Here is a 27,146-nt window from a genome sequence, read left to right as displayed (position 1 = left end):
CGGGCGAGGTGGCCGGCGCCTGTAGTCCCAGCTACTCGGGAGGCTGAGGCAGGAGAATGGCGTGAACCCGGGAGGCGGAGCTTGCAGTGAGCTGAGATCCGGCCACTGCACTCCAGCCCCAGCGACAGAGTGAGACTCCGTCTCAAAAAAAAAAAAAAAAAGAAAGTAATAGAAAATAATGTTTTTCAAACTGGGGTCCATGGATATATTCTCCATGTATCCAGGAGAATTTTATCTTCTAAGAAAACGTGTACATTAAGTTTCAGAAACACTTTAAAATCAAGGCAACAGCTGTACATGACTACAGGATAAATACAAAATGCCATGGCAATCCAGAGGAGAAAATCACCCTGGACTGGAACGGCAACAGAGAACTTCATGGAGGAGGTGGCTGGACTCTGAATGATGGACATTCTTTTTTTAAAATTTTTTTTATTTTTGAGACTTAGTCTGGCTCTGTTGCCCAGGCTGGAGTGCAGTGGCACGATCTCGGCTCACTGCAAGCTCCGCCTCCCGGGTTCACGCCATTCTCCTGCCTCAACCTTCCGAGTATCTGGGACTACAGGCACCCGCCACAACACCTGGCTAATTTTTTGTATTTTTAGTAGAAATAGGGTTTCACCGTGTTAGCCAGGATGGTCTTGATCTCCTGACCTGGTGATCCACCCGTCTCGGCCTCCCAAAGTGCTGGGATTACAGGCGTGAGCCACAGCGCCTGGCGGACATTCTTTATAGGAGCAGTGAGGACAGGAGAGAATTTCAGGCAGAGCGAATGGAGTGATGAAAAAGGTGAAGGCACAGGCACAGAACTGAGAGGCAGGTGGAAGCACAACTCAACAGAGGCTTGAAGGGGACACACGAGAGACAAGGCTGGAAAGGTAATGTGGGAGGCCACGCTGCAGACAGCCTTGGAGTCTATGACAAATCATGTAGACAATCTTCAGCAAGTAATGAGAGGCCTTGCAGATTCAATTTTTTTTTTTCTTTTTTCTTTTTGAGATGGAGTCTTGCTTTGTCACCCAGTCTGGAGTGCAGTGGCGTGCTCTTGGCTCACTGCAACTCATCCGCCTCCCTGGTTCAAGTGATTCGCCTGGCTCAGCCTCCCGAGTAGCTGGGATAACAGGCACACGCCACCACACCAGGCTAATTTTTGTATTTTTAGTAGAGATGGAGTTACACCACGTTGGCCAGGCTGGTCTCTATCTCCTGACCTCAGAAGATCCGCCCACCTCGGCCTCCCAAAGTGCTGGGATTACAGGCGTGAGTTGCCGCACCCGGCTGCCTTGCAGGTTCTTGAGAAGAGCACGATGAAAATAATTTTGAAAGATTAGCCAATCTGGTTATAGACTGTAATATAAATTAGAGAGGGAAGAGGACAAGAAACCACGGAAAGGAAACTACAGACAACAAAACAAAACAACAAAACAAAACAAAACAAAACTACAGAAGAGTAACCTAGCTATGAAATTGTAAAGTTCAGGGAGGTGAACCATATATCTCAACAAGGACAGATGAAAGGCAAATGTGCCCCTAGGGACCTCCTCCAGCTTGGAGTAGGGACAGACTCTCCCAGACACTCACTGTTCACTGGAGCTGAGGGCTGGCTTGTTCTCCACCTTGTATAGCTTGTCTACTTCGTGTTGCTACAGAGAGAATCCAATAAGACAATGGACATAAGAGTGCCTGAAAAGCACAAAGGGTGATACGAAGATAGGGGACTTCTTGAGGGCTTCCTAATTATGCTAATTCTAGGAATCAAACTGCTCCCCTGACAACCATCCCACTGAACTTTCCCCAAGCTGTCAATAGGAAAACCAAAAATGAAATAAAAACAGTATGGGCCAGGTGCGGTGGCTCAGGCCTGTAATCCCAGCCATGTTGGGAGGCCAAGGCAGGAGGATCACTTGAACCCAGGAGTTTGAGATCAGCCTGGGTAACATAACAAGACTTCATCTCTACAAAATTAAAAAAAAAAATCATATATTCCGTAGCAAACAGACTCAGAAAAATAAAAACAAATTTAAATTTAAAAATTAACCAGGTGTAGTGGCACATGCCTGTGGTCCCAGCTACTTGGGAAGCTGAGGCAGGAGGATCGCCTGAGTCCAGGAGGTCAAGATTGCAGTGAGCTGTGACTGTGCCATTGCACTGTATTCCAGCCTGGGCAACGGAGAGAGACTTCGTCTCCCTCCTCAAAAAAATACAAAACAAAAAAATATGAACAACAGCATCGATCTCCCTTTTCCACCCAATTAAGCTACCCTATGTTTGCCCTACAACGGTAGTCACTCTTCAGTAATTTGTATTGTTCATCAAAAGAAAAACTGCTCAAAGAGGAAAGAGGGGCATGACCCCCAGGGGAAAGGGATGGTACCTTCAGAATGGAGACATTGGCAATTCGATCCAAAGGGCTCATGAGATCTGCCTCAATGAATAAATCCTTTTTTCCAGGAAGCTGAAGGAGACACAATATGTTGGGTCACTCACAGGTCACACGAGCTTCCTCACTTGAGAACTAGCCTAGCCACCCATCTAACAGAAGCATAGTCTCTGAGGTGGGAGGGCACTAAGCATCGTCTAGCCCAGCACCTTATTTATTATCTGTATCCACAGTTGACACTTTTCTGTATATTTACCTGTTTTGCCTTCTTGTTTTCTGTACCAGCGGGAAGAAGACATCCCACCTTCTTTCTCAGGTTAACTCCTTGTCACTCAACCCTTCTGCTCACCTGTGACCTTGGTCTGCATTTCACTCCCCTTCTCTGCTGCCTCCTCCACTCTGGCTCCCAACCACCCCTGGTCTCCTGCTGAACAAAGCCAAACACAACAGAATCCCACCTTGCATTTTTCTCCCAAGTACAAAATAAAATAGCGCACGCTCACTGCAGAAAACTTAGCAAACCCAGGACAATCCTCACCCCATCACCCTTCCACTCCCCCACCCCACAATCCCTGTCATACGATTTCTACACCACCACTCCTGACACAGATCTCAATGTCTGTTCAGAGGAAGGAGAGGTCACAGTTAGTGACAGGGAGCTGAAAGTCATTGGGAGATTCCTCTCAACCAGGCCTTTATGAATGGGTAGGATGTTGACACAGATGTTTGAAGAGGGCAGTCCAGCAAAAATCAGAAAGAGAACATAGGCTGTGTGGTCAGGGGACGATTTTGCCCTCTGAGGGACGTATGGCAATATCCAGATACATTTTTGGTTATCTGACTCAGGGTAGGGGTTTTACTGGCATCTCGTGGGTAGAGGCCAGGGATGCTGCGAGACATCCAACAATGCCCAGGCCAGCCCCCACCACAAAGAATGATCGAGTCCAAAAGGTCAACGGTATAGAGGGCAGGAAATTTTTTATTTATTTATTTTTAATCTTATTTGTTGTTTTGTTTTGTTTGTTTTTTGAGACGAAGTCTCCCTCTGACACCCAGGCTGGAGTGCAGTGGTGTGATCTCGGCTCACTGCAACCTCCGGCTCCTGGATTCCAGCAATTCTCTGCCTCAGCCTCCCGAGTAGCTGAGATTACAGGTGCCCGCCACCCCACCCGGCTAATTTTTGTATTTTTAGTCGAGATAGCATTTCACCATCTTGGCCAGGCTGGTCTTGAACTCCTGACCTCGTGATCCACCTGCCTCAGCCTCCCAAAGTGCTGGGATTACAGGCGTGAGCTACCACTACCGGTCTGTTTTTTTTTTTTTTTTTTTTAAAGACAGTCTTGCTCTGTTGTCCAGGCTGGAGTGCAGTGGCAGGATCTCAGCTCACTGCAACCTCTGCCTCCCAGGTTCAAGCAATTCTCCTGCCTCAGCCTCCCAAGTAGTGGGGATTACAGGTGCATGCCACCACACCTGGCTAATTTTTGTATTTTTAGTAGCCATGTTGGCCAGGGTGTTCCTGAACCCCTGACCTCCTCAGGTGATCCACCTGCCTCAGCCTCCCCAAGTGTTGGGATTATAGGTATGAGCCACCATGTTTGGGCTTTTTAAATGTTTATTTATTTTTTAGTTTCCCAAATCCAAAATGGTAAACAGAGGGTAGGAAATCTTGAGGTAGGTGAATGGTGAAAAATAGACTGAAATAGTTGGCTAGGATTGAGCAGGAAGGGCTCCAAATGCCAGCTTTGGGGAGTGTGACCTTGATCCTCTAATTAACAGGAAAAATAAAACTTTTGTGCATTGAAGCATTCCAATCAGCTGGAAATGTTAATGAATCTGAAGACTGGAGAAACTGGAGGCAGGGAGTCCACTTAGGGAGTTAATGAAACCATCCAGGAAGCCCAAGCATGTGGCAATGAAAGAGGGCCTGATTTAGGCTGGTAGTGGTACGAGCAAAAATAGATTAAGAGATACATGGAATGTGTAATATAATGTTGGTTTTTTGTTTTTGTTTTTTGAGATGGAGTTTCACTCTTGTTGTCCAGGCTGGAGTGCAATGGCATGATCTCGGCTCACCCCAACCTCCACCTCCTGGGTTCAAGCAATTCTCCTGCCTCAGCCTCCCAAGTAGCTGGGATTACAAGCACGCGCCACCATGCCCCGCTAATTTTGTATTTTTAGTAGAGATGGGAGTTCTCCATGTTGGTCAGGCTGGTCTCGAACTCCCGACCTCAGGTGATCTGCCCGCCTCGGCCTCCCAAAGTACTGGGATTACAGGCGTGAGCCACTGCGCCCAGCCTAATATAATTTTTAAAAATACTTCAAAGAAATTAACAGTGTTAACAGTGCTTATAACTTATGGTAGGGCCATAAGTAATTTTTTTTTCTTTTTACTTTCCTTGATCTTCTTACATTTTCTATAATGTGCAAGTGTTATTTGATAATCACCATAAAAAAGTTATGTGTAAAGAAGTATACATGGAACTCAGCAACTGGTTCAGTTAAGTATCAGGGTGAAGGAGAGGCAAAGATGATTCTGATATTTCAAGCCTGACTAGCAATGCACATTAACAAAAATTAAGTCAGAAGTTAGTTAGGAGAGGACGTTATTGCCTGGAAATCCACTTTGGCCATGCTGAATAACCCAGTAGGTTCAAGTTTCTCTCCTTGGTCTCCTCTACTTGATCTCACCTGAACTAGCAGCTTTAACTAGCACCTCTTTTCAATTCTTCAGACATTTGTTGCAAGTCTTTTATGTGCACGTCACTGTGCAAGCACTAAGTATAAAAGAGAAATAGGCTGGGTGCAGTGGCTCATGCCTATAATCCCAGCACTTTGGGAGGCCGAGACGGGCAGATCACCTGAAGTCAGGAGTTCGAGACCAGCCTGGCCAACATGGTGAAACTCTGTCTCTACTAAAAATACAAAAATTAGCCAGGTGGGCTAATTGGCCAGTGCGCGCCTGTAATCCCAGCTACTCAGGAGGCTGAAGCAGAAGAATCGCCTGAACCCGGGAGGTGGAGGTTGCAGTGAGCCAAGATTGCGCCACTGCACTCCAGCCTGGGCAACGGAGTGAGACTCTGTCTCAAAAAAAATAAATAAGTAAAATTAAATAGAAATAAAATCTGGTCCAAGATGCCCTGCAGTTCTCGTCTTGATCCATCTTCCTTCCAGTCCTCACAATGGAGCTGCAGTTCCACATTTCTATCTGCTGGATGTTACAAGCTGTATTTCTCACTGGCATCTTAACTTCCCCCATCCAAACCCAAACAAATCAACTTCCCCCACCAAACCTGTTCCTTTTTCTAATTATTTTTCTCACTTCTATTCAATGTTCATACAACAAATATTTATTAAGCATATGGTGTGTGCTTGACTCTAAGCTAGGTACTCACTGGGTAGTGTTGACCAAAACAAACGTGATCCCTGCCCACCTTCCAATCTAATGAGGAATACAGACATAAAATGAATAACTAAATGATTACACAAGTGATCCATTAAAATCACAGTAGCAGTATTATTTTCCTAATAACCAGGTTAAAAATCTCACTCATTTTTGCTTCTCCTCAACCTTTATAACCAATCAGTAAGTCTTTGAGTTTTCTTTCACCATAACTTAAAAATCCATCATTTCCCTTCATTCCCATTGCTACCAGTTTTGTGTGGGCCTTTATTACTTGTCTAATCTACGGTCTCCTAACTGGCCTTCTTGTTGCCCATTTACCCCACCACACACATCACTATTAGAATCATCATCAAGTATTGTCTCATGCCACAAATGGAAAAAAAAAAAAAATCGTCAGTGGCTACTGTGTAACTGCTGATGGGTGTCTTCCCTGTACATGCCTTGTCTTTCCCTGGTTTGTCAACTTTGCTTCTACCAATCTATCTGCCTGGAGCATGCTTAGTCTCCAAAGAAAATAAGCTTATTATTCACACTCACCTCCTTGAAGCTCCTAGATCATCACCTCAGCTAGAAATGATCACTTATTCTGAACTCTTCGGGTACACTACTCTATCACTCATTTACCACCTGTGTGTGATAATTTGTGCTTCACACAGCTCCTGCTGGAGTGGTAGGATCCCTAATGGCAAATATGTCTTAACCATCTTTCCGTCCCTAGGGATGCCTGGCACTAATAGTGTCTCCCTTGCTTGTATGGGGGTTGGGGGCTGACTGCCATTAACTCTCTGGCCAGGTTCCAAACAGCTCTTACTACTCCCTGGATTCATTCTGGACCTGCTGGGGAAGCTTCAAGGAAATACCAGGGACCAAGAACAAGATAAAAGGGGCACGGCAAGGAAGAAATGTGCATCCAATGAGTGCTAAACTGTAGATCTGATAAAGTCGCCAGGCGAGCACTGACCTGCTCCAGCAGATAGATGAGCTGGTCTCGAGCTAGCCTCTTGAGCATGGAGAAATCAGGCAGCTCAGGGGCGTCTGGCCGATGGGGAAAAGCCATGGCAGCGGTGACCTGCGCCGCGGGGTGGAAGGACGCGCTTCGCTCTGAGAAGGCCGGCCGCAGCCCAGGGGAAGCGCAAGGGGTCTATCCTTCAGGCCTGGGCACCGACTTCCAAAGACCCCAGATGTGCCCTCGCTCCTCAGCAGCACTCCAGGAATGAATGGCCACCTCCAGGCAAGAGAGGTACTACCGCGGAGCAGCCTTGTCTCAGACCTGCAGCCACCGTGTCCTGACCCTCCCTCCCTGATCCGCTCAGCCCGTCAGCAGGATTCCGGTCTACACCCCGCAGAGACTCCGCAGCGTACGGGGAGAACCCCGCCTCCTGCCAGAAAGAGAAGCGGCTTCCTAGATCTCCCGGAAGTCCCTTTCGTTCCCAGCGCTTCGCGTACCAGGAAGGGGACGGCGTCTTGAAAGGGACATTTAAAAATCACAGGCAACGCGTCTATTAATTAGGTGGCAGCGCCTGGGGTCCCAGCACTCCAAAGGCTGAGGTGGGAGAATCGCTCGAGTCAGGGAGGCGGAGATTGCAGTGAACTGCGATCGTGCTACTGCACCCCAGCCTGGGCAACAAAGCTAGACCTTGCCTCAAAAAAAAAAAAAAAAAAAAAAAAAAAAAAAAAAAAAAAGAAAAGAAAAGAAAGAAAAAAGAAAAGAAAGGAAAAAAGAAAGAAAGAAAAAAGACATAATGGATGCATCAGGCTAACAATACCTGAACTCTGATCAGTCATATCCTTATGTCATTTCCTGGTGATATGCATAGGAAATACAGAGCATCACCTACCTAATCAAGTCTCAAGATCTGACTACCAGTTTATAGGCTATGTAGAGATTAGCAGGAATATGTTAAGACATCGTAGGTATGAAATCAACCATATCCAAAATGTAGGAAATTATGTGGGACAAATGATCTGTCTTATTCAAAAAAATGGCAAAGGGGGAAATGTGGGAGGGGGAAACACTTCAGAATAAAAGAGATTTAAGGGATATATCAACTAAATGTTTCAATGTGTGGATCTTCTTCGGATAATAATTGAAAGAAAACTGATTTAAGGAATTACTAAAACTTTTCAGGTATTGTATTTCTTTTCTTTTCATTTTTTTCCAGACAGAGTCTCGCCCTTTTGCCTAGTGGAGGATCTCGGCTCACTGCAAGCTTCGCGCCACCCCCCTCCCTCACCCCCAGCACTAGGTTCAAGAGATTCTCCTGCCTCAGTCTCCTGAGTAGGCTGGAATTACGGGCGCGTGCCACCATGCCTGGCTAATTTTTGTAATTTTGGCAGAGACTGGGTTTCGCTATGTTGGCCAGGCTGATCTCGAACTCCTGAACTTAAGTGATCCGCCTGCCTCGGCCTCCCAAAGTGCTGGGATTATAGGCGTGAGCCACGGCGTCCGGTCAGGTATTGTATTTCTATGTTGTCATTTTTTTTTTATTTCTATGTTATACAGGCTTGTATTTCTGTTAAAAACAAGTCCTTATCTCTTAGAGATACATACTGAAGTTTTTACAGATGAAATAATTTGGCCAGGAGTTCGTGCCTGTAATTCCCACCACTTTGGGAAGTCCAGGTGGCGGGGTGGGGCTGGGGGCGGGAGTTGCTTGAGCTGGGAGTTTGAGATGAGATTGGCCAACTACAACACGTAAAAAATAGCCAGGCGTGGTGGTGGGCATCTTTAATCTCGATACTTGGGAGGCTGAGGCAGGGGGATCACTTGAGCCCAGGAGTTTCAGGCTGCAGTGAGCTATGATCATGCTACAGCACCCCAGCCTGGACAACAAAGTGAGACACCGTTTCTTTTCTTTTTTCTTTTTTTTTGAGATGGAGTTTTGCTCTTGTTGCCCAGGCTGGAGTGCAATGGCACAATCTCAGCTCACTGCAACCTCCACCTCCAGGTTCAAGTGATTCTCCTGCTGCAGCCTCCTGAGTAGCTGGGATTACAGGCATGCGCCATGCGCCCAGCTAATTTTGTATTTTTAGTAGAGACTGGGTTTCTCCATGTTGGTCAGGCTGGTCTCGAACTCCCAACCTCAGGCGATCTGCCCGCCTTGGCCTACCAAAGTACTGGGATTATAGGCGCGAGCCACCATGCCTGGCCCGATCTGTCTCTTAAAAAATAAAAAAATGCTAAAATATGTTTGGGATTTGCTTTAAAATAACCCAGGGGGAGATGAAGGAACACTCAGGAAAAAGACTGGGCCAGGCACAGTGGCTCACGCCTGTAATCCCAGCACTTTGGGAGACCGAGGCAGGTGGATTGCTTGAGCCCAGGAGTTCAAGACCAGCCTAGGCAACATAGCAGGACCCCCATGTCTATAAAAAAATAAAAAAATGATTGGCCATTTGTTAATTGTTAAAGCTGATGGGTACATGGGGGTTTATTGCATTTTAGTATTCTACTTATTTATTTAGAGATGGAATGTTGCTCTGTTGCCCACGTTGGAGTGCAGTGGCATAGTCATAGCTTACAGCAGCCTGGAGCTCCTGGGCTCAAGTGATCCTCCCGCCTCAGCCCCCCAGATAGCTGGAATACAGTCATATGCCACCTTGCTGAGCTTCTCCCTACTTTTCTATGTTTGAAAAGCTATATAATACAAGGTTAAGCAAAAGACAAAAAACACGCTGTGCTCACACTGGACTTTGAGGGTTCATATAGTATTTTATGCTGAGCCTTTCTTCCCACTAACCCCCTTAGATTGAATCTTGGCTGCAGTAAGAGATGGAGGTTGCCCTAAAGTGGTGGGATTTACTCCCACTGCCGTTTAAAGAAGATGAGTGAAGCATTACATGACACTCCTTTTTTTACCCCTGGAGTCTCACTCTGTTGCCCAGGCTGAAGGGCAGTGGTGCGATCTTGGCTAACTACAACTTCTACCTCCTAGGTTCATGTGATTCTCTTGCCTCAGCCTCTGGAGCAGCTGGGGTTACAGGCATGCGCCACCACTCCTGGCTAATTTTTGTATTTTTGGTAGAGATGAGGTTTCTCCATTTGGCCAAGCTGGTCTCAAATCCTCACCTCAGGTGATCCGCCTGTCTCAGCCTCCCAAAGTGCTGGGCTTACAGGCGTGAGCCACCGCACCCAGTCTTATTTTTATTTTTATCCCATGACTTTTTTTTAATCCTATAACTTTTTTTTCATAAGTTTTTTCCATAACTTTTTTTTTTTTTTGAGACGGAGTCTCGCTCTGTCACCCAGGCTGGAGTGCAATGGTGTGATCTCGGCTCACGACAACCTTCACCTCCTGGGTTCAAGCAATTCTCCGGCCTCAGCCTCCTGAGTAGCTGGGACTATAGGCAGAGGCCACCATGCCAGCTAATTTTTTGTATTTTTAGTAGAGACAGAGTTTTGCCATGTTGGCCAGAGTGGTCTCGAACTCCTGACCTCAGGTGATCTGCTCACCTTGGCCTCCCAAAATACTGGGCTTACAGGAGTGAGCCACCACACTGGGCCTAGTTCCCTGCTTTTGGATGATGGTGATCTTCATCTGATCTGCACCTGTCTTGCCCATTAGACACTTCTCCAGTCTTTGCTGACAGTGGCCTGCTTTTATTTATTTAATTTTTATCACATTACTTTTTTTTTTAAAAATCCCATAGCTTTTCATAAAGCTTTTTTTGGAATAACTTTTTTTTCCATAACTTTTTCCACAACTTCTTTCCCACAATTTTTTTCCACCGCTTTTTTCACAACATTTTAAAATATCATAGTGTAACTTTTTTTTTTTAATCCCATAACTTTTTAATCTCATAGCTTTTTTTTTTTTTTGAGACGGAGTCTCACTCTGTTGCCCAGACTGGAGTGCCATGGCACGATCTCGGCTTGCTGCAACTTCCGCCTTCCAGGTTCAGGTGATTCTCCTGCCTCAGCCTCCCAAGTAGCTGGGACTGCAGGGGTGTGCCACCGCGCCTGGCTAATTTTTTGTATTTTTAGCAGAGACGGGGTTTCACTGTGTTGGCCAGGATGGTGTTGATCTCCTGACCTCGTGATCTGCCCACCTCGGCCTCCCAAAGTGCTGGGATTACAGGTGTGAGCCACCATGCTGAACATCTCATAACTTGTTTAATCCCATTATTTTTTTAATCCCATAACTTTTTCAGTTTGTGTTCTTTTAATAAACACTTGCATAGTTACATTATAATTTTGTAAAAATAAAAACATTATCTCATGCCAATTGTGCCCAGCATTTGCACAATCTCAATACCTTTAATACTATGGTTTTCAAGACACACAAAATAAAATTTTAAGTCAAAAACAGCACTTCGCAACGATAATTTATTACATTACAGTAGCATCACAGCAGTATTCAATAATGCCACTTTAGGCAAAAGTCTTTCAGTATTTCTATATAGATTCTGTTTACAAGAATTCGTAAATTGGTAAAAGTTATTCTAAGAAAACTTGGCAAACAAAGCTTTGGACTGGAATTGGCATTTCTTTCTCTACTTTTCCTTCTCCAGTTTCTTTCTTTTATGCTACAGTATTCATATTTTAAAATGTTTTAATTTGGCCAGGTGCGGTGGCTCACGCCTGTAATCCCAGCACTTTGGGAGGCCAAGACAGGTGGATCACGAGGTCAGGAGATCGAGACCATGCTGGCTAACACGGTGAAACCCTGTCTCTACTAAAAATACAAAAATTAGCCAGGCGCAATGGCGGGCGCCTGTAGTCCCAGCTACATGGGAGGCTGAGGCAGGAGAATGGCATGAACCTGAGAGGCAGAGCTTACAGTGAGTGGAGATCGCGCCACTGCCCTCCAGTCTGGGTGACAGAGCGAGATTCCGTCTCAAAAAAAAAAAAAAACTGTTTTAATTTATTTCAAAACATTAAAATAACAGTACATTTTTTAATAGTTATACTATTGTAAAATGACTCCTTAAGATAAAGTTTTAGAGAAACTATATTCTGGATAGAGCTGATTTACATTTTGAAAATTTCAGAAAATCAGCTTTGGTTTTAAAATTGATTTTTTTTTCATTTCTGGAAAACCTATCAGGTTTAATCAAATACTTTAAAAATGATTATCACATACTGCAATCTTTAAATAAACAGGTATTTTGATTCTTTACCTCCTACAGAAATTCAGATTTATTCAGTTTGAACTCACATTTTAAAATTCTGTGTTTCTGCTGAACTCTAACCTTCTAATGTTGCCTTCTAAGCAAATTGAAAGCTGCCTTGTACTGAATGAGGAAGAGAACAAATACTTGGCTGAATGAGGTATTGCAAAAGAGTGCATGCACTTTGAAGAAAGACTTAAGTTATTATCATAGGATTTCCATTCTTTTTAGCTTTTTCTTAAATGTATGACAAAATACTTACACAAAGAGTGGTATTTCAGTTAATATAGTAAATTTATTTCCAGACTGACATTCAGTTTGAATATGCCAGTATGTGATTTAATCCATAGGTACCTGATGAGCACGTTATTGTCAGATTGGTTACAGATGCTAAACGCTATCTGAAGGTCATTCCTAGTCATTTATATTTAATCTCAATGTGATGGTGTCTAACCTGAACCATTCCAATGGGGAAGCGCTCCCCATATCAGACAAGTGTAAGGTGAGGCAGTGCCGAGACCCCTCTCTGGCTTGCTCTCTCTAGCTGTGCATGCCCCTGAGCCTTCTCTAGTTTGGGGGATACTTTGCCCCGGCTTATTTATGTTGCTGCCATTAACCTTCAGTTTGTTTATGTCCACTTCTTCACCTGCTTGATTAATTGGTTTTCTTTTCTTCCCCCACATATTTTATTATCTTGGAGAAGGTGAGACATACCTTAAAGTTTTTTAATAATCTGGTAATAACTTTCAGAGCAGGCATGTGGGATTTGGGGCTTTTTTCTTTTCTTTTTTTTTTGTTATACTTTAAGTTCTAGGGTGCATGTGCACAATGTGCAGGTTTGTTACATATGTATACATGTGCCATGTTGGTTTGCTGCACCCATCAACCCATCATTTACATTAGGTATTTCTCCTAATGCTATCCCTCCCCCAGCTCCCCACCCACTGACAGGCCCCGGAGTGTCCATGTGTTCTTATTGTTCAACTCCCACCTATGAGTGAGAACATGCAGTGTTTGGTTTTCTGTCCTCGTGATAGTTTGCTGAGAATGATGGTTTCCAGCTTCATCTACGTCCCTGCAAAAGACATGAACTCATCCTTTTTTATGACTGCATAGTATTCCATGATATATATGTGCCACGTTTTCTGAATCCAGTCTGTCGTTAATGGACATTTGGGTTTGTTCCAAGTCTTTGCTATTGTGAACAGTGCCGCAATAAACATATGTGTGCATATCTCTTTATAGGAGCGTGATTTATAATCCTTTGGTTATATACCTGGTAATGGGATTGCTGGGTCAAATGGTATTTCTAGTTCTAGGTCCTTGAGGAATTGCCACACTGTCTTCCACGATGGTTAATTTACATTCCCACCAACAGTGTAAAAGCATTCCTATTTCTCCACATCCTCTCCAGCAGCTATTGTTTCCTGACTTTTTAACGATTGCCATTCTAACTGGCATGAGGCCACTGGTATCTCATTGTGGTTTTGATTTGCATTTCTCTGATGAGCAGTGATGATGAGCATTTTTTCATGTGTCTGTTGGCTGCATGAATGTCTTCTTATGAACAGACATTTGTTTTTCTTTTTAAGACAGTTTCACTCTGTCACCCAGGCTGGAGTGCAGGGGCATGATCTTGGCTCACTGCAACCTCTGCCTCCCGGGTTCAAGCGATTCTCTTGCCTTAGCCTCCCGAGTAGTTGGGAATACAGGCACCCGTCAGCACACCCAGCTAATTTTTGTATTTTTAGTGGAGACGGAGTTTCACCATGTTGGTCAAACTGGTCTGGAACTCCTGACCTCAAGTGACCTGCCCGCCTCAGCCTCCCAAAGTGCTAGGCGCGAACCACTGCACCTGGCCTGGGATTTGGGCTTTTGAATGCTCAGTGTGGTGCTCTCAGAGTCGAAGAGATGAAAACAAAACAAAACAAAACAAAACCCAACCAACCTTTAGGTTTTTCCCTAATGGCAAAGATCAGTAGACCACAGTTTGGCCAAATCACAAACTGATCAGTTTGTGGGCGCGGTGGCTCACACCTGTAATCCCAGCACTTTGGGAGGCTGAGGCAGGCGGGTCACGAGGTCAGGAGATCAAGACCATCCTGGTTAACACGGTGAAACCCCATCTCTACTAAAAATGCAAAAAATTAGCTGGGCGTGGTGGTGGGCGCCTGTAGTCCCAGCTGATTGGGAGGCTGAGGCAGGAGAATGGTGTGAACCTGGAAGGTGGAGCTCGCAGTGAGCCGAGATCGTGCCACTGCATTCCAGCCTGGGCAACAGAGCTAGACTCCATCTCAAAAAAAAAAAAAAAAAAAGAAGTTTGTGATTTTTTGAATTAATTCACTTTGGTTTAAGAGTAGGGAACACGGAGTTAAGGGAAAATGAGTTCACATGACAGTTGGAAGTATTGAAGCTATTTTTTCAGAGGAGCTAACTGTAAAAGATGTGAGGATAACCAAACAGATGAATGACCAAGATGTTCTGTCCCTCATCTCTTGAAAATCATATGGACACTTGGCCATATTCATTGGGCTCTTGACAACAAAGGCACTTTGCTCAATAAACAGTGCAAAGACTAAATGAAGGCAGGCTCCTCTGAAGGAGGCAAGAGAAAATTTTGGAACATTCCAAATGCTCACCTTGGGGGGAGGTTGGTTCCAAATGGATTCAAGGCTGGTGGAGGTGGCATTTGAGGCTGGCTTGAAGATTAAAGGTGGCAACATCCATCCATGTGGGGGAGGCAGGGGGATCAGTGAGGTCATGGCCAGCTTTATGAACTCACATAAAGTACCTTTCAGGAGCACAGGGATCCTGGTGGGGGGCAGGTCCTGGGAGTACACGGGGCTAGGAGATGACCTCCTCTGGCTGTGATTCGGCATTTCTTCCATAGCTAACTTGCCTGGGGGACTCCTGCCAAGCCAGAGGAGCAGGGCAGATGGAGCCAGATCCTGTTGGGGGTAGGCATGGAGGGTAGTTGGGGGCACTGAGACAGAGCACCCTGGCTGCTGTTAGAGAGCTGTTCAGTCATCACACCTACTAACCCCCAGTTGGCCAGTCAGGTCTGTCCAGGTGCTATGACTCACCTTGCTGGCTCAGAGGAGACACTGAGTGGTACTGTGGGGAGCACAGGCCTAGAGGAGTCCTGCAGCTGAGCATTCGGCTTTTGCTCTGCCAATGATGCAGTTGATTAGGGGTCTGCAGCCTGTTTCCTAATGCTCCGAGATTCTGTGCCCAGCCCAGGTCCCTCTGTTCTGGAAACAAAGGACCAGATCCCCATATTTCCTTCTTGCTCTTTTGTTTTTGTTTTTGAGACAGTCTCTCTCTCTTCTGGAGTAAAGTGGCACAGTCTGGGCTCAGTGCAGCCTCCATCTCCAGGGTTCAAGTGATTCTCATGCCTCAGCCTCCTCAGTAGTTAGGATTACAGATGTGCACCATCATGCCTGGCTAATTTTTTTTGTATTTTTAGTAGAGACAGGGTTTCACCATGTTGCCCAGGCTGGTCTCAAACTCCTGGCCTCAAGTGTTCTGCCCCTCTTGGCCTCCCAAAGTGCCAGGATTACACGCATGAGCTGTTTTGTTTTAATTTCTCATTTTTATTACCATGTAAGTTTTCTACTCCAGGAGTGCAGGCCTGTGATTGAAGTATCCTAAGTAGAGCTGATAACATTTCCAGATATAGGGAATAATGGACAGAGAAAAAATATCTTGATGGGATGGGACATTTTGAGGAAAGTAGGCATTTTTTAAAAACTCCATTCTTAGCTACAAGACTTCAAATTATGAAATAACTTGGTTGCTCACAAAATAATCATGCTATGTGTATTGAATAGCCCTCAGAAAAATAGTTTTTCAGCTCCATGCGGTGGCTCATATCTGTAATCCCAGCACTTTGGGAGGTCGAGGAAGGAGGATCACCTAAGATCAGGGTTTGAGACCAGCCTGGCCAACAGTGAAACCCTGTCTCTACTAAAAATACAAAAATTAGTTGGGCATGGTGGCATGTCCCTGTAATCCCAGCTACTCAGGAGGTTGAGACAGGAGAATCTCTTGAACCCAGGAGGCGAAGGTTACACTGAACGAAGATCAAGCCACTGCACTCCAGCCTGGGCGACAGAGCAAGACTTGGTCTGAAAATTTTTAAAAAGATAATACTTTTTTCCCTCCTCTGAGGATTCCTGTGTCTAATCGTAGAGCTCAGTGGGAACCCAGGATGCCAGGTGGGCCCTAAAGCCTAGCAGGGTCTATGGCTAGGAGTTCCAGCCTTCCCTCAAGACTCATGCCTGGCCAGCAGCTGAACCCCTGGCCTAACCTATTAGATTCAGTTGTAGACATTGTTAAGTCAACACCAGGTTCCATGGTCACAGTAGACTTGTAAAGTTACAAAGAGAACTTGGCTCGTTTTCATTTCCGCCAGACTCTGCAGCACTTGCTCTAAGCAGGGAAGTGGATTTGGGTTTTCAGAGGCCAGGCCTGAAGGGTCCAGTGAGCAGGCAGTCCTTTCCCTGAAGAGAGTCGTAACCACTTCCCCCAGACCCAGCTGCCCTGGTCAGGCCTTGGCTCCCTGGTGTTTTTCTCTTGTCCAGCTTAGCTGATTAGCCAACTTTTCCTACTGTCTGCCCATCTGGCCTGTTGGATATTAGAAGATCTCTTGAGCCAGATGTTTGGGCCAAGAGTAAGGCCAGAGACTGGAGAGAGGCTAGGTGGGGCTCTGGTCAAGCAGGTAGGTCCAACTGGGGTCAAGAGAGAGGCTCCACGTGACCCCAAGTCCTGAATCCTAGGATTGTCCCCAGCTGCTATTCCCCAGGTAAGAAGTCCCACAACTTCCAAGTTGCCAAGAGCCATAGGGCAGATGTCTTACCTCTGTTTTCCTGGGTGGTTTCTTGGTTGGGTAGATGTTTCTGGAGGTAAGAGGTTGGTGTGGGGGTGGAGGCCACAGTTTATTCTCTTTTTGCCTCCAGAGGGTGCAGAGAGGCTTCTAGTTGGGTGACTTCATCTTCCTTGAAAAGGCCTGAGTCAGAAACACAGCCTACAGGGCCAGGTGCAGCAGCTCACACCTGTGATCCCAACACTTTGAGAGACCAAGGTGGGAGGATCGCTTGAGCCCAGGAGTTTGAGACCAGCCAGGTGCAGGTGCAGCAGCTCACACCTGTGATCCCAACACTTTGGGAGACCAAGGTGGGAGGATCGCTTGAGCCCAGGAGTTTGAGACCAGCCAGGTGCAGGTGCAGCAGCTCACACCTGTGATCCCAACACTTTGGGAGACCAAGGTGGGAGGATCGCTTGAGCCCAGGAGTTGAGACCAGCCAGGTGCAGGTGCAGCAGCTCACACCTGTGATCCCAACACTTTGGGAGACCAAGGTGGGAGGATCACTTGAGCCCAGGAGTTTGAGACCAGCCTGGGGGAGATGGCGAGACCACGTCTGTATAAAAATTTAGCTGAGCATGGTGGCGTGTGCCTGTAATCTCAGCTCCTTGGGAGGCTGAGGTGGGAGGATCGCTTGATCCCAGGAGGTCAAAGCTGCAGTGAGCTATGATTGTGCCACTGCAGAATCATAGAGAAGGGAAGGGAGGAAAGGAGGAGAGATGCAGATAGCCACATTGTACACTGCCCAGACTGCTACTTCCTCATCATCGTCCTCAGGTTCTTGCCTCCCTGACTCTGCCTGCTACCCTCTTGTACCTACTATGGATTCTCTTCTCCTTTCACAGGTGGCTTGTTCCCTAGGGCCAAGTGCCCTTCCTAGGGGCTGTGCTGGGAGAAGGCTCAGACTGGGCTTTTCCTTGAGGTCTGGGGAGATGGAAGATTGTTAGAATGAGCTTCAGCACTTGGCTCACCCCGTCCTGGGAGATTCTTACCAGAAGTTGAATGACCCTTTCATATGTTTCTTCCCACACAGAATACAGAGAGGGCACACGTGTGTGTGTGTATGTGTATGTACTATGATAATGTACATAAAACAAGTCTGCAAGCATTCATACAAAACTCAGGAGAGAGGTACAGCGTGGCTGGGAGATACTTCCCTTCTGTACCTTCTGAGTTTTGGACTATGTGAATAAGTCATCCTTTCAAAAAGTGAATAAAAGTTTAATTTCCCCCTTCCTCTCTGTGCCCTCATCCCCAGCGAAAAAATGGGCTTAGAGAATCAGCTATACCTTGGTGTTCAAATCCCAGCTCTGAGTGATCTTAGGCAAGCACTTAACTTCTAATATCCCATGTTTTTCATCTATACAATAGAGGTGATAATAGTAACTGTCTCCTATGGTTCTTGTGAGGATTAAGTGGGATTGTTAGTGTGGTGCCTGGTAAAGCACTCAATAAAGGTTCAAACAAACAGTGGTAGTCATAACGGTTTTTTTTTTTTTTTGAGATGGAGTTTTGCTGTTGTTGCCCAGGCTGGAGTGCAATGGTGTGATCTTGGCTCACCGCAGCCTCCACCTCCCGGCTTCAAGCGATTCTCCTGTCTCAGTCTCCCGAGTAGCTGGGATTACAGGCCTGTGCCACCACACCCAGCTAATTTTGTATTTTTAATAGAGATGGGGTTCTCCATATGGGTCAGGCTGGTCTCGAACTCCCGGACTCAGGTGATCTGCCCAGATCTGCCCACCTCGGCCTCCCAAAGTACTGTGATTACAGGTGTGAGCCACCATGCCTGGCCAGTCACAATGGTATTAACAATAGCAATATAATCTGCTCTCTCTGGGCCTCTGTTAGCCAGCTATAAATTCGATCTTTTTTCCTGTCCATTGCATCCTTACTGAGTTCTTTTAAAAACAAATGAGGTCGGACGTGGTGACTCATGCTTGTAATCTCAGCACTTTGGGAGGCCGAGGTGGGTAGATCACTTGAGGCCAGGAGTTTGAAACCAGCCTGGCCAAAATGGTGAGACCCTGTGTCTACTAAAAATACAAAAAATTAGCAGGGCATGGTGGTATGCACCTGTAATCCCAGCTACTCGGGAGGCTGAGGTGGGAGAATTGCTTGAACCTTGGAGGCAGAGGTTGCAGTGAGCTGAGATAGCACCACTGCACTCCAGCCTGGGCGAAAGAGTGAGACTTTGTCTCAAAAAAAAAAAAAAAAGCGAAAAGTGATTGTGCAGTAGGTCTGTTCTGCTGTACCTCTGTCATCATCTAGCTAGCCTGCTGGTCTTGGGAGAAGGATAGAAGATGTAGGGCAACACCATCCCAGTGACTTGCAGACTTGCAGACAGAAGCAAAGCAATCTGGCCAGCCCAGCCTAGATCAGCTGAATTCTTGTACATCTGCAGATGGGTGAATGATCACAAATGATTGTTGTATCAAGCCACTGAGTTTTGGGGTAGTTTGTTATGCAGCAGTAGCTAACCAATACATACTATGATCTACCTTCCCAGTCCCCCTCCTCCTTCTCCAGTTATATCACCATTTCAATTGTTACCAGTTTAATCATTCTCATTTCATTAATTATTGATGGTATAACTTCTCTTCTCTGCCTTTTTTTTTTTTTTTTTTTTTTGAGATGGAGTCTTGCTTTTGCTGCCCAGGCTGGAGTGGAATGGTGTGGTCTCAGCTCACTGCAACCTCCATCTCCTGGGTTCAAGTGATTCTCCTGCCTCAGTCTCCTGAGTAGCTGGGATTACAGGTGCCTGCCACCACACCCAGCTAGTTTTTGTATTTTTAGTAGAGATGGGATTTCAACATTTTGGTCAGGCTGGTCTTGAACTCCTGACTTTAGGTGATCCACCTACCTCTGCCCCACAAAGTGCTGGGATTACAGGTGTGAGTCACTGCGCTCGGCTGAGCATTTGTTTTTAAAATGGAAATGCATTTTTTAAAAATTAGCATGGACCCAGTTATGGCATACAGAATAAAGTCTACAAAAGTGTGAAGAAACTCTTCTTGATATTCTTGACATTGGAAGAAGTCAAACCTCATGGAATGCTCTCAGTGTCTTTTCCTGCAAACCCCAGTGTCTTCCTGGTGATTCTCACGTTCTCGTCCCTCATGTCCACTTGGTAATCTGTCATTTTAGTTTAGAAATGATTCAGGAACGTACTCGACCTCTCCTTGTAAACGCCACTTTTTTTTTTTTTTTTTTTTGAGACGGAGTCTCGCTCTGTCGCCCAGCCTGGAGTGCAGTGGCCGGATCTCAGCTCACTGCAAGCTCCGCCTCCCGGGTTCACGCCATTCTCCTGCCTCAGCTTCCCGAGTAGCTGGGACTACAGGCGCCCGCCACCTCACCTGGCTAGCTTTTTGTATTTTTTAGTAGAGATGGGGTTTCACCGGGTTAGCCAGGATGGTCTCGATCTCCTGACCTCGTGATCCGCCCGTCTCGGCCTCCCAAAGTGCTGGGATTACAGGTAAACGCCACTTTTATGAAAACAGTCATTCTTCCTTGCCTGTAGCACCACAAAAGTTCTAACTGGGTTTCTTTTTTCATTTCCCCTACTTCATTCTGCATGCTTTGCAGAGGCTACTGTATTAATACGTCTTGCGCTGCTATAAAGAAATACCTTTACATGGCCAGAGCCAGAGGAAGTGGGGGGCATGCTACACACTTTTAAATAAACAGATCTTGTGAGAACTCACTCACTATGCAGTACCAAAAGGGGATGGTGCTGAACCATGAGAAACTGTCCCCATGATCCAATCACCTCCCACCAGCACCCACCTCCAACACTGGGGATTATAACTGACATGAGATTTGGTGAGGACACAGATCCAAACCATATCAGTTATCTTTCAATAAGAAGATCTAGTTGTATTAAATGGGAAACTATGTAATTGCCAATATCCAACCTCTCTTGACCTACAAAAATTCGTGGTCTAACGCAGGTCGCCATGACACTGCTACCTAGCTCTTGGGTCTGTGTTGACCTCTCATGACAATGGTGTTTTGAGAAGAACTTGCTGTACTTTGTTTCCTAATCACTTCCACAGAATTAAATAAGTGGGGTGGTATCCAGAATCTCATGTCCCATGATGTCATTTGCTGGGTAACCAACAGCAAAGATCAGATATTTACGTCTGAAATGCAATGTTCAGATCAAATAGTAAAACCTCTCCATGTACACATGTTATGCCTCCTTGCAATTATCAATTGAATTCTATTCTTTCTGAAGTCACTACACCATTTCTCCCAGTATAAAATTGTCTACAAAATCTCAGAGTTGGTTCTGCATTACTAATTTTGAGTTTAGTGACCTTAGACAAATCACCTACCTTTTTAAGCTTCACTTTTCTCATATAAAAATTGGGCATGTTAATAATAGTTAACTTGGCCAGGCATGGTGGCTCATGCCTGTAATCCCAGCACTTTGGGAGGCCAAGGTGGGCGGATCACAAGGTTAGGAGATGGAGACCATCCTGGCTAACACGGTGAAACCCCGTCTCTACTAAAAACACACACAAAAAAATTAGCCAGGTGTGGTAGCGGGCACCCAGCTACTCGGGAGGCTGAGGCAGGAGAATGGTGTGAACCTGGGAGGCAGAGCTTGCAGCGAGTCAAGATCGTGCCACTCTACTCCACCTGGGTGACAGAACGAGACTCCGTCTCAAAAAAAAAAAAAAAAGTTAACTCATGAAAGTTAAAATAAAAGTGCATATAACATGGTAAATAGGGTGACTCGCACCTACTAAGTGCTCCATGGAGTACATTGTACATTTAAAAATAACTCAAAGAGTGCAAATGAATTGTTTGTAGTTCAAGGATAAATGCTTAAGGGAATGGATACCCCATTCTCCATGATTTGCTTATTTCACATTGCATCGCTGTATCAAAACATCTTATGTACCCCATAAAAATATACACTTACTATGTTCCCACAAAATTTTTTAAAAAGAAAAAAAATGTAAAGTTTTTTTTTGTTTGTTTTTATGTTTTGCTTTTTTCTTTTTTTTTTTTTGAGACTGAGTCTCACTCTGTAGCCCAGGCTGGAGTGCAGTGGCGTGACCTCAGCTCACTGCAACCTCTGCCCCTGAGTTCAAGCGATTCTTCTGCCACAGCCTCCCAAGTAGCTGGGATTACAGGTGTGTACCATCATGCCCAGCTAATTTTTATAATTTTAGTAGAGACGGGGTTTCACCGTGTTAGCCAGGATGATCTCCATCTCTTGACCTTGTAATCTGCCTGCCTCAGCCTCCCGAAGTGCTGGGATTACAGGCGTGAGCCACTGCGCTCAACCTACATTAAAAATATTTTTTTATTTATTTAGAGACAGGGTCTAGCTCTGTCCCTCAGGCTGGAGTGCTGTGGCCTAATCTTGGCTCACTGCAGCCTCTGCCTCCCAGGCTCAAGTAATCCTCCCACCTAAGCCTCCCAAGTAGCTGGGACTACAGGTGTGCCACCCAGCTAATTTTTGTATTTTTTTGTAGAAACAAGGTTTCACCATGTTGCCCATGCTGGTCTTGAACTCCTGGCTCAAGTGATCCACCAACTTTGGCCTCCCAACGTGCTGGGATTACAGGTGTGAGCCACCGTGTCTGGCCTATTTTTATAGAGATGGGGGTCTCACCGTGTTGTCCAGGCTGGTCTCGAACTCTTGGACTCAAATAATCCACCCACCTTGGCCTCCCTAACTGCTGGCATTACAGCTGTGAGCCACTGTGCCTGGCCTACTTGTTTTTTTTTTTTTTTTGAGACAGAGTCTTGCTCTTATTGCCCAGGCTGGAGTGCAATGGCGCAATATCGGCTCACTGCAACCTCTGCCTCCTGGGTTCAAGAAATTCTCCTGCCTTAACCTTCTGAGTAGCTGGGACTACAGGCATGCGCCCCCATGTCCAGCTAATTTTTGTACTTTTAGTAGAGATGGGGTTTCATTATGTTGGCCAGGCTGGTCTTGAACTCTTGACCTCAGGTGATCCACCCGCCTCAGCCTCCCAAAGTGCTGGGATTACTGGCATGAGCCACTGCGCCCGGCCTGCGCCCGACATATTTTTATAGAGATGGGGGTCTTGCCATGTTGCCCAAGCTGGTCTTCAAGCAGTCTTCCTGCTTTGGCCTCCCAAAGTGCTGGGATTAAAGGCGTGAGCTACTGTGTCTGGTCTAAGGTCTTTATTGATAACATTTTGAGTGATATTGATTAAGAAATAAAAAAGCTTTATCATAGGTATTTGTGTTAGCTTTTTTAATTTTTGTATAACAAAATACCACAAGCATAATGGCTGAAGAAAATAACACGTGTCTCACAGCTGGGCACAGTTTAGCTGGGTCTTCTCCTTAGGGTTTCTCATCACTATAGTCCAGGTATCAGCTGGGGCTGCAGTGTGTCAAAGGGCAAACTGGGGAAAAAGACTAACTTCTAAGCTCCCTCAATGTGGCTGGCAGAATTCATCTTTAACTGTAGGACTGAGATCTGTTTCCTTGATGACCTTTGGCTCTGAGTTGGGAGCTGCTCTCACCTAGGGACTGCCTGCAGCTCCTTGTTACCTGGCTCATCTGTAGACTGTCTTATGACATGGCAGCTTGCTTCTTTAAAGCCAGCAAGGGCTTCTACAGTCTGCTAAGATGGTATCTTATATAGAACATAATCACAAGAGTGATATCCCATCACTTTTGCTATATTCTTTTGATTAGAAACAAGTCAGGTCTCCCATCCCAGCACTTTGGAAGGCCGAGGTGGGTGGATCACTTGAGGTCCAGAGTTCGAGACTAGCCTGGCCAAAATGGTGAAACCTCATCTCTATTAAAAATACAAAAAAATTAGCTAGGAGTGATGGCTAATCCCACCACTTGTAATCCCAGCTACTAGGGAGGCTGAGGCAGGATAATCACTTGAAGCTGGGAGGTGGAGGCTGCAGCGAACTGAGATCACGCCACTGCACTCCAGCCTGGGTGACAAAGTGAGATTCTATCTCAACAACAACAACAACAACAACAAGAAACAAGTCAGGTCTTGCCTACACTCAAAATGAGGGGATTGTATAGGGTGTAACATGGGGGATGTGTGGAGATCACGGGACCCATTTTAGAATTCTGCCTACTATAGTATGCTAATAATCTCTAATAGATGTCTAATAATCGGCAGAGAATATTTTCAGTTTTATCTTCATTGAGTACCTTTTAGATTTATAACTAATAAAATACTATTTTATATTAATTACATTTCCTTAGCTTTCTTGTGAGGGTTTAGAAGTCAGTCTATACATTTATCCTGGCCTGTATTTTTCTGTGGGCTTTCTAGGGTGTGATGTGAGTACACAGAGTTTACACGCACCTCACTGAAACCCTTTTGTTCCTTGCAGCACTGTAAGGGCTGTGGTAATGTAGCCTGGGTGCGGTGGCTCACACGTATAATCCTAGCAGTCTGGGAGCTCGAGGCAGGCAGATCACTTGAGGCCAAGAGTTCAAGTCCAGCCTGGCCAACATTGTGAAACCCACATCTCTACTAAAAATACAACAATTAACTGGCCATGGTGGCGCATGCCTGTAATCCCAGCTACTCAGGAGGCTGAGGCAGGAGAATAGCTTGAATCGGAGTTGGAGGTTGCAGTGAGCCAAGATTGCACCACTGCACTCCAGCCTGGCGACAGAGTGAGACTCCATCTCAAGAAGTCTTCTGTTTGCACAAAGGGAAAGTAACACAATTGTTTAAATTAATCAGAAGTCTGTAATTAGGTTAAGTAAGGGCTAAATGTTGTCTGTTCGTCATTAGAAACGCGTGATGATGATAGTGCTGGTGATGAGGGTGACTGGGCTCAGAAATGATCATAGTGCACCTAGGTTTTGAGGCCTAATTTTCTATTTTCTAGAAATGAGGTTAGAAACAAGAGTTCTGATCAAAATCTCCCTTGGCTATTACTGTTAATATGGTTTGCATCTAGAATGACATAGAAAGCTCATTACCCATATCTTGTCTAATAGCAGTGAGGAAAACAGAGTAGGAATTTAGCCTTGGGTAATGAGGAAGGGTATGAAGCAAGGTTACTGACATTTCTAAATGTCTGGAATCCGGTTTGAGGCTGGGCATGGTGGCTCACACCTGTAATTCCAGCACTTTGGGAGGCCCAGGTGGGAGGATTGCTCAAGCCCAGCAGTTTGAAACCAGCCTGGGCAACATGGCAAGACCCCATCTCTGCAAAAAATGTAAAACCTTAGCCAGGCATGGTGGTGCGCACCTATGATCCCAGGTACTGAAGGGACTGAGGTGGGAGGATCCCTTAAATCCAGGAAGGTGAGGCTGCAGTGAGTCATGTTCACACCACTGCAGTCCAGACTAGGCCACAGAGTGAGACCCTGTCTCAAACAGTAGATAATCAACCCGATTGTGGCAAATGAAAAAGTTGGCAATTTGATTTGGAGCTCGTGGAAACTTTCTCAAGTTCATGATTAATATTTTCCCATATTTTGAATTTCTAGGACGAGGAGACTGGCTTTCACAGAGGTTTGGGTTGGATTCAGTTTTCTTCAGAAGAACTTCAGAATGCACTACAACAGGAAAATCATATTCTAGATGGAATAAAGGTCAATCTGTATACCAGATACATCTATGATATACATGTAGCTACTATCTGATTATGTATCAATTAAATAGATCATAAATGTGGAATGATGGGACTTTGAGAGATTTGTAACTGAAGCTGCCTTCATGCTTGTTAGAATGGTGGGGTGGAAGAGTTCCCGCTTTTAAAGGAGAAGTACAAGACCCTTAGGCCGGGCGCGGTGGCTCACGCCTGTAATCCCAGCACTTTGGGAGGCCGAGGCAGGTGGATCATGAGGTCAGGAGATCGAGACCATCCTGGCTAACACATTGAAACCCCGTCTCTACTAAAGAATACAAAAAATTAGCTGGGCGTGGTGGCGGGTGCCTATAGTTCCAGCTACTCGGGAGGCTGAGGCAGGAGAATGGCATGAACCCAGGAGGCGGAGCTTGCAGTGAGCCAAGATTGTGCCACTGCACTCCAGTCTGGGCGACAGAGTGAGACTCTGTCTCAAAAAATAAATAAGTAAATAAATAAAATAAAAAGAAGACCCATAATGGTTAGCAAGATATATAGAACACAGGAGACCTAGCAGCATACTTTTCCAGTCGGGTGAGCTGGGGCTGAAATCTTGTCTTTCCCACTGATTATGTGATCTTGGGCCAGATTGATTTACTACTTTATTTTTTCATTTATTTGTTTTCATCATGACTGGGCCTTTCTATGCTGCAGGTTAGTCTTGAACCCCTAGCCTCAAGCTGTCCTCTTGCCTCATCCTCCCAAAGTGCTGGGGTTATAGGACTAAGCCACTGGGACTCACCCAATTTGCAATTTTTAATGGTGGGTGAGGGAGTCATAAGAACAACAAAGATGGTAAAGGGAATTTGATGAGAAAACAAATAAAAGAACAAGGTGAAAATAAAAACTGCCTGAGTTCTTTTTACTGACTCCCTCATAAAAAGGTGATTTTCAAATTGAATGTTTTTGCAGACATTGCCTTTCCTTCCCTACAGTGCTTATTTTTTTCAGCTCCAGGTTCAAACTCAAAGGCCTAAAGTTATCCAAACATCTGATGAAGAGGAAGATTTTTGAGACTGTGCCAGCCTATTACATAAAGGAAACACAACCAAGAATTTTGTCTAAAGGTTTTTATTTGAAACAAAGCAAGAGCTTCTTTTCCCCACTCCAACTTAAAACACAGTGCAACAGGGGCCACATTTATTTGGCAGGACAGTTCCAACATGTGAACATCCTCCACCTCACTGCGATTGGGGCAACTTGACTCATAAGCAGCTGTTCTTACACAAAATATTAACGCGAACTACGTGTCACACAAAAGGCAGTGGTCTTGATTGTGGATGTGGGCCAGCATGTTCTATAAATGCTGAAAGGTGGGAGGAGCACAAATAAAACCCACTCTTTAAAAAAACCAAATAATTCAAAGTAGAATTTTCTATCCCCACTCCCTCCCTACTCCCACTTTCTCCAATAATGAAAAGTAGCATCCAGATCTGGTTTGTATCCTGACCACTCACGAAGTGTTGCCCCATAGCACTTGCATCATTAGGGTTATGGATAATCACAGTTCATTTGCTTTGAAGAGATGTGTGTCTACTCCTTCCTCCTCTTCTTGCCTTCATGCTCATGTTCTTTGGGGCTGCTGCTGAGGGTCTTTGAGAGCCACCATGCTGTCTGGCTTCTTCCAAAATTTGTCCAGACCAAAAGGATCTTCCTCAGACTGAACTGGTCCTTCTCATCCTTTTGGCCTCTCTGCCTGTGATCTGAACCAGAAAACTTGTCGGGAACAAATCTAGGAAACAAGAGAAAAGACTATGAACTACTTTGTTTTCACTGGTG

The 27,146-nt window shown here is 45.4% G+C and overlaps 1 protein-coding gene across 6 annotated transcripts in view; it reads right to left on the bottom strand.

Moving 5' to 3' along the window:
• The window catches only part of VPS33B (VPS33B late endosome and lysosome associated), a 32,630-nt gene extending 18,001 nt beyond the window's left edge, over positions 1-14,629 (bottom strand). The window contains exons 1-4 of one of the 6 annotated variants that reach the window (XM_033188921.1): positions 14,534-14,611; positions 2,730-2,807; positions 2,375-2,455; positions 1,582-1,643 (exon numbers count right to left, since the gene is read on the bottom strand). In XM_033188921.1, coding sequence (XP_033044812.1) covers positions 1,582-1,643; positions 2,375-2,416 — 104 coding nt within the window. In that variant the 5' untranslated portion in view covers positions 2,417-2,455; positions 2,730-2,807; positions 14,534-14,611. Of the gene's footprint in view, positions 1-1,581; positions 1,684-2,374; positions 2,456-2,729; positions 2,808-6,744; positions 7,436-14,533 lie in introns of those variants that run through there. The other 5 variants (XM_033188919.1, XM_033188923.1, XM_033188922.1 and 2 more) reach the window with 5 other exon arrangements.
• Positions 14,630-27,146: the final 12,517 nt, after the last annotated feature.

Source organism: Trachypithecus francoisi, unplaced genomic scaffold (assembly GCF_009764315.1).
Source record: "Trachypithecus francoisi isolate TF-2019V2 unplaced genomic scaffold, Tfra_2.0 Lachesis_group3, whole genome shotgun sequence".
In the NCBI taxonomy this organism is placed as follows: Eukaryota; Metazoa; Chordata; class Mammalia; order Primates; family Cercopithecidae; genus Trachypithecus; species Trachypithecus francoisi.
The sequence above is the reverse complement of the archived record's forward strand: the minus strand, read 5'-3'. Positions and strand labels throughout refer to the sequence as shown.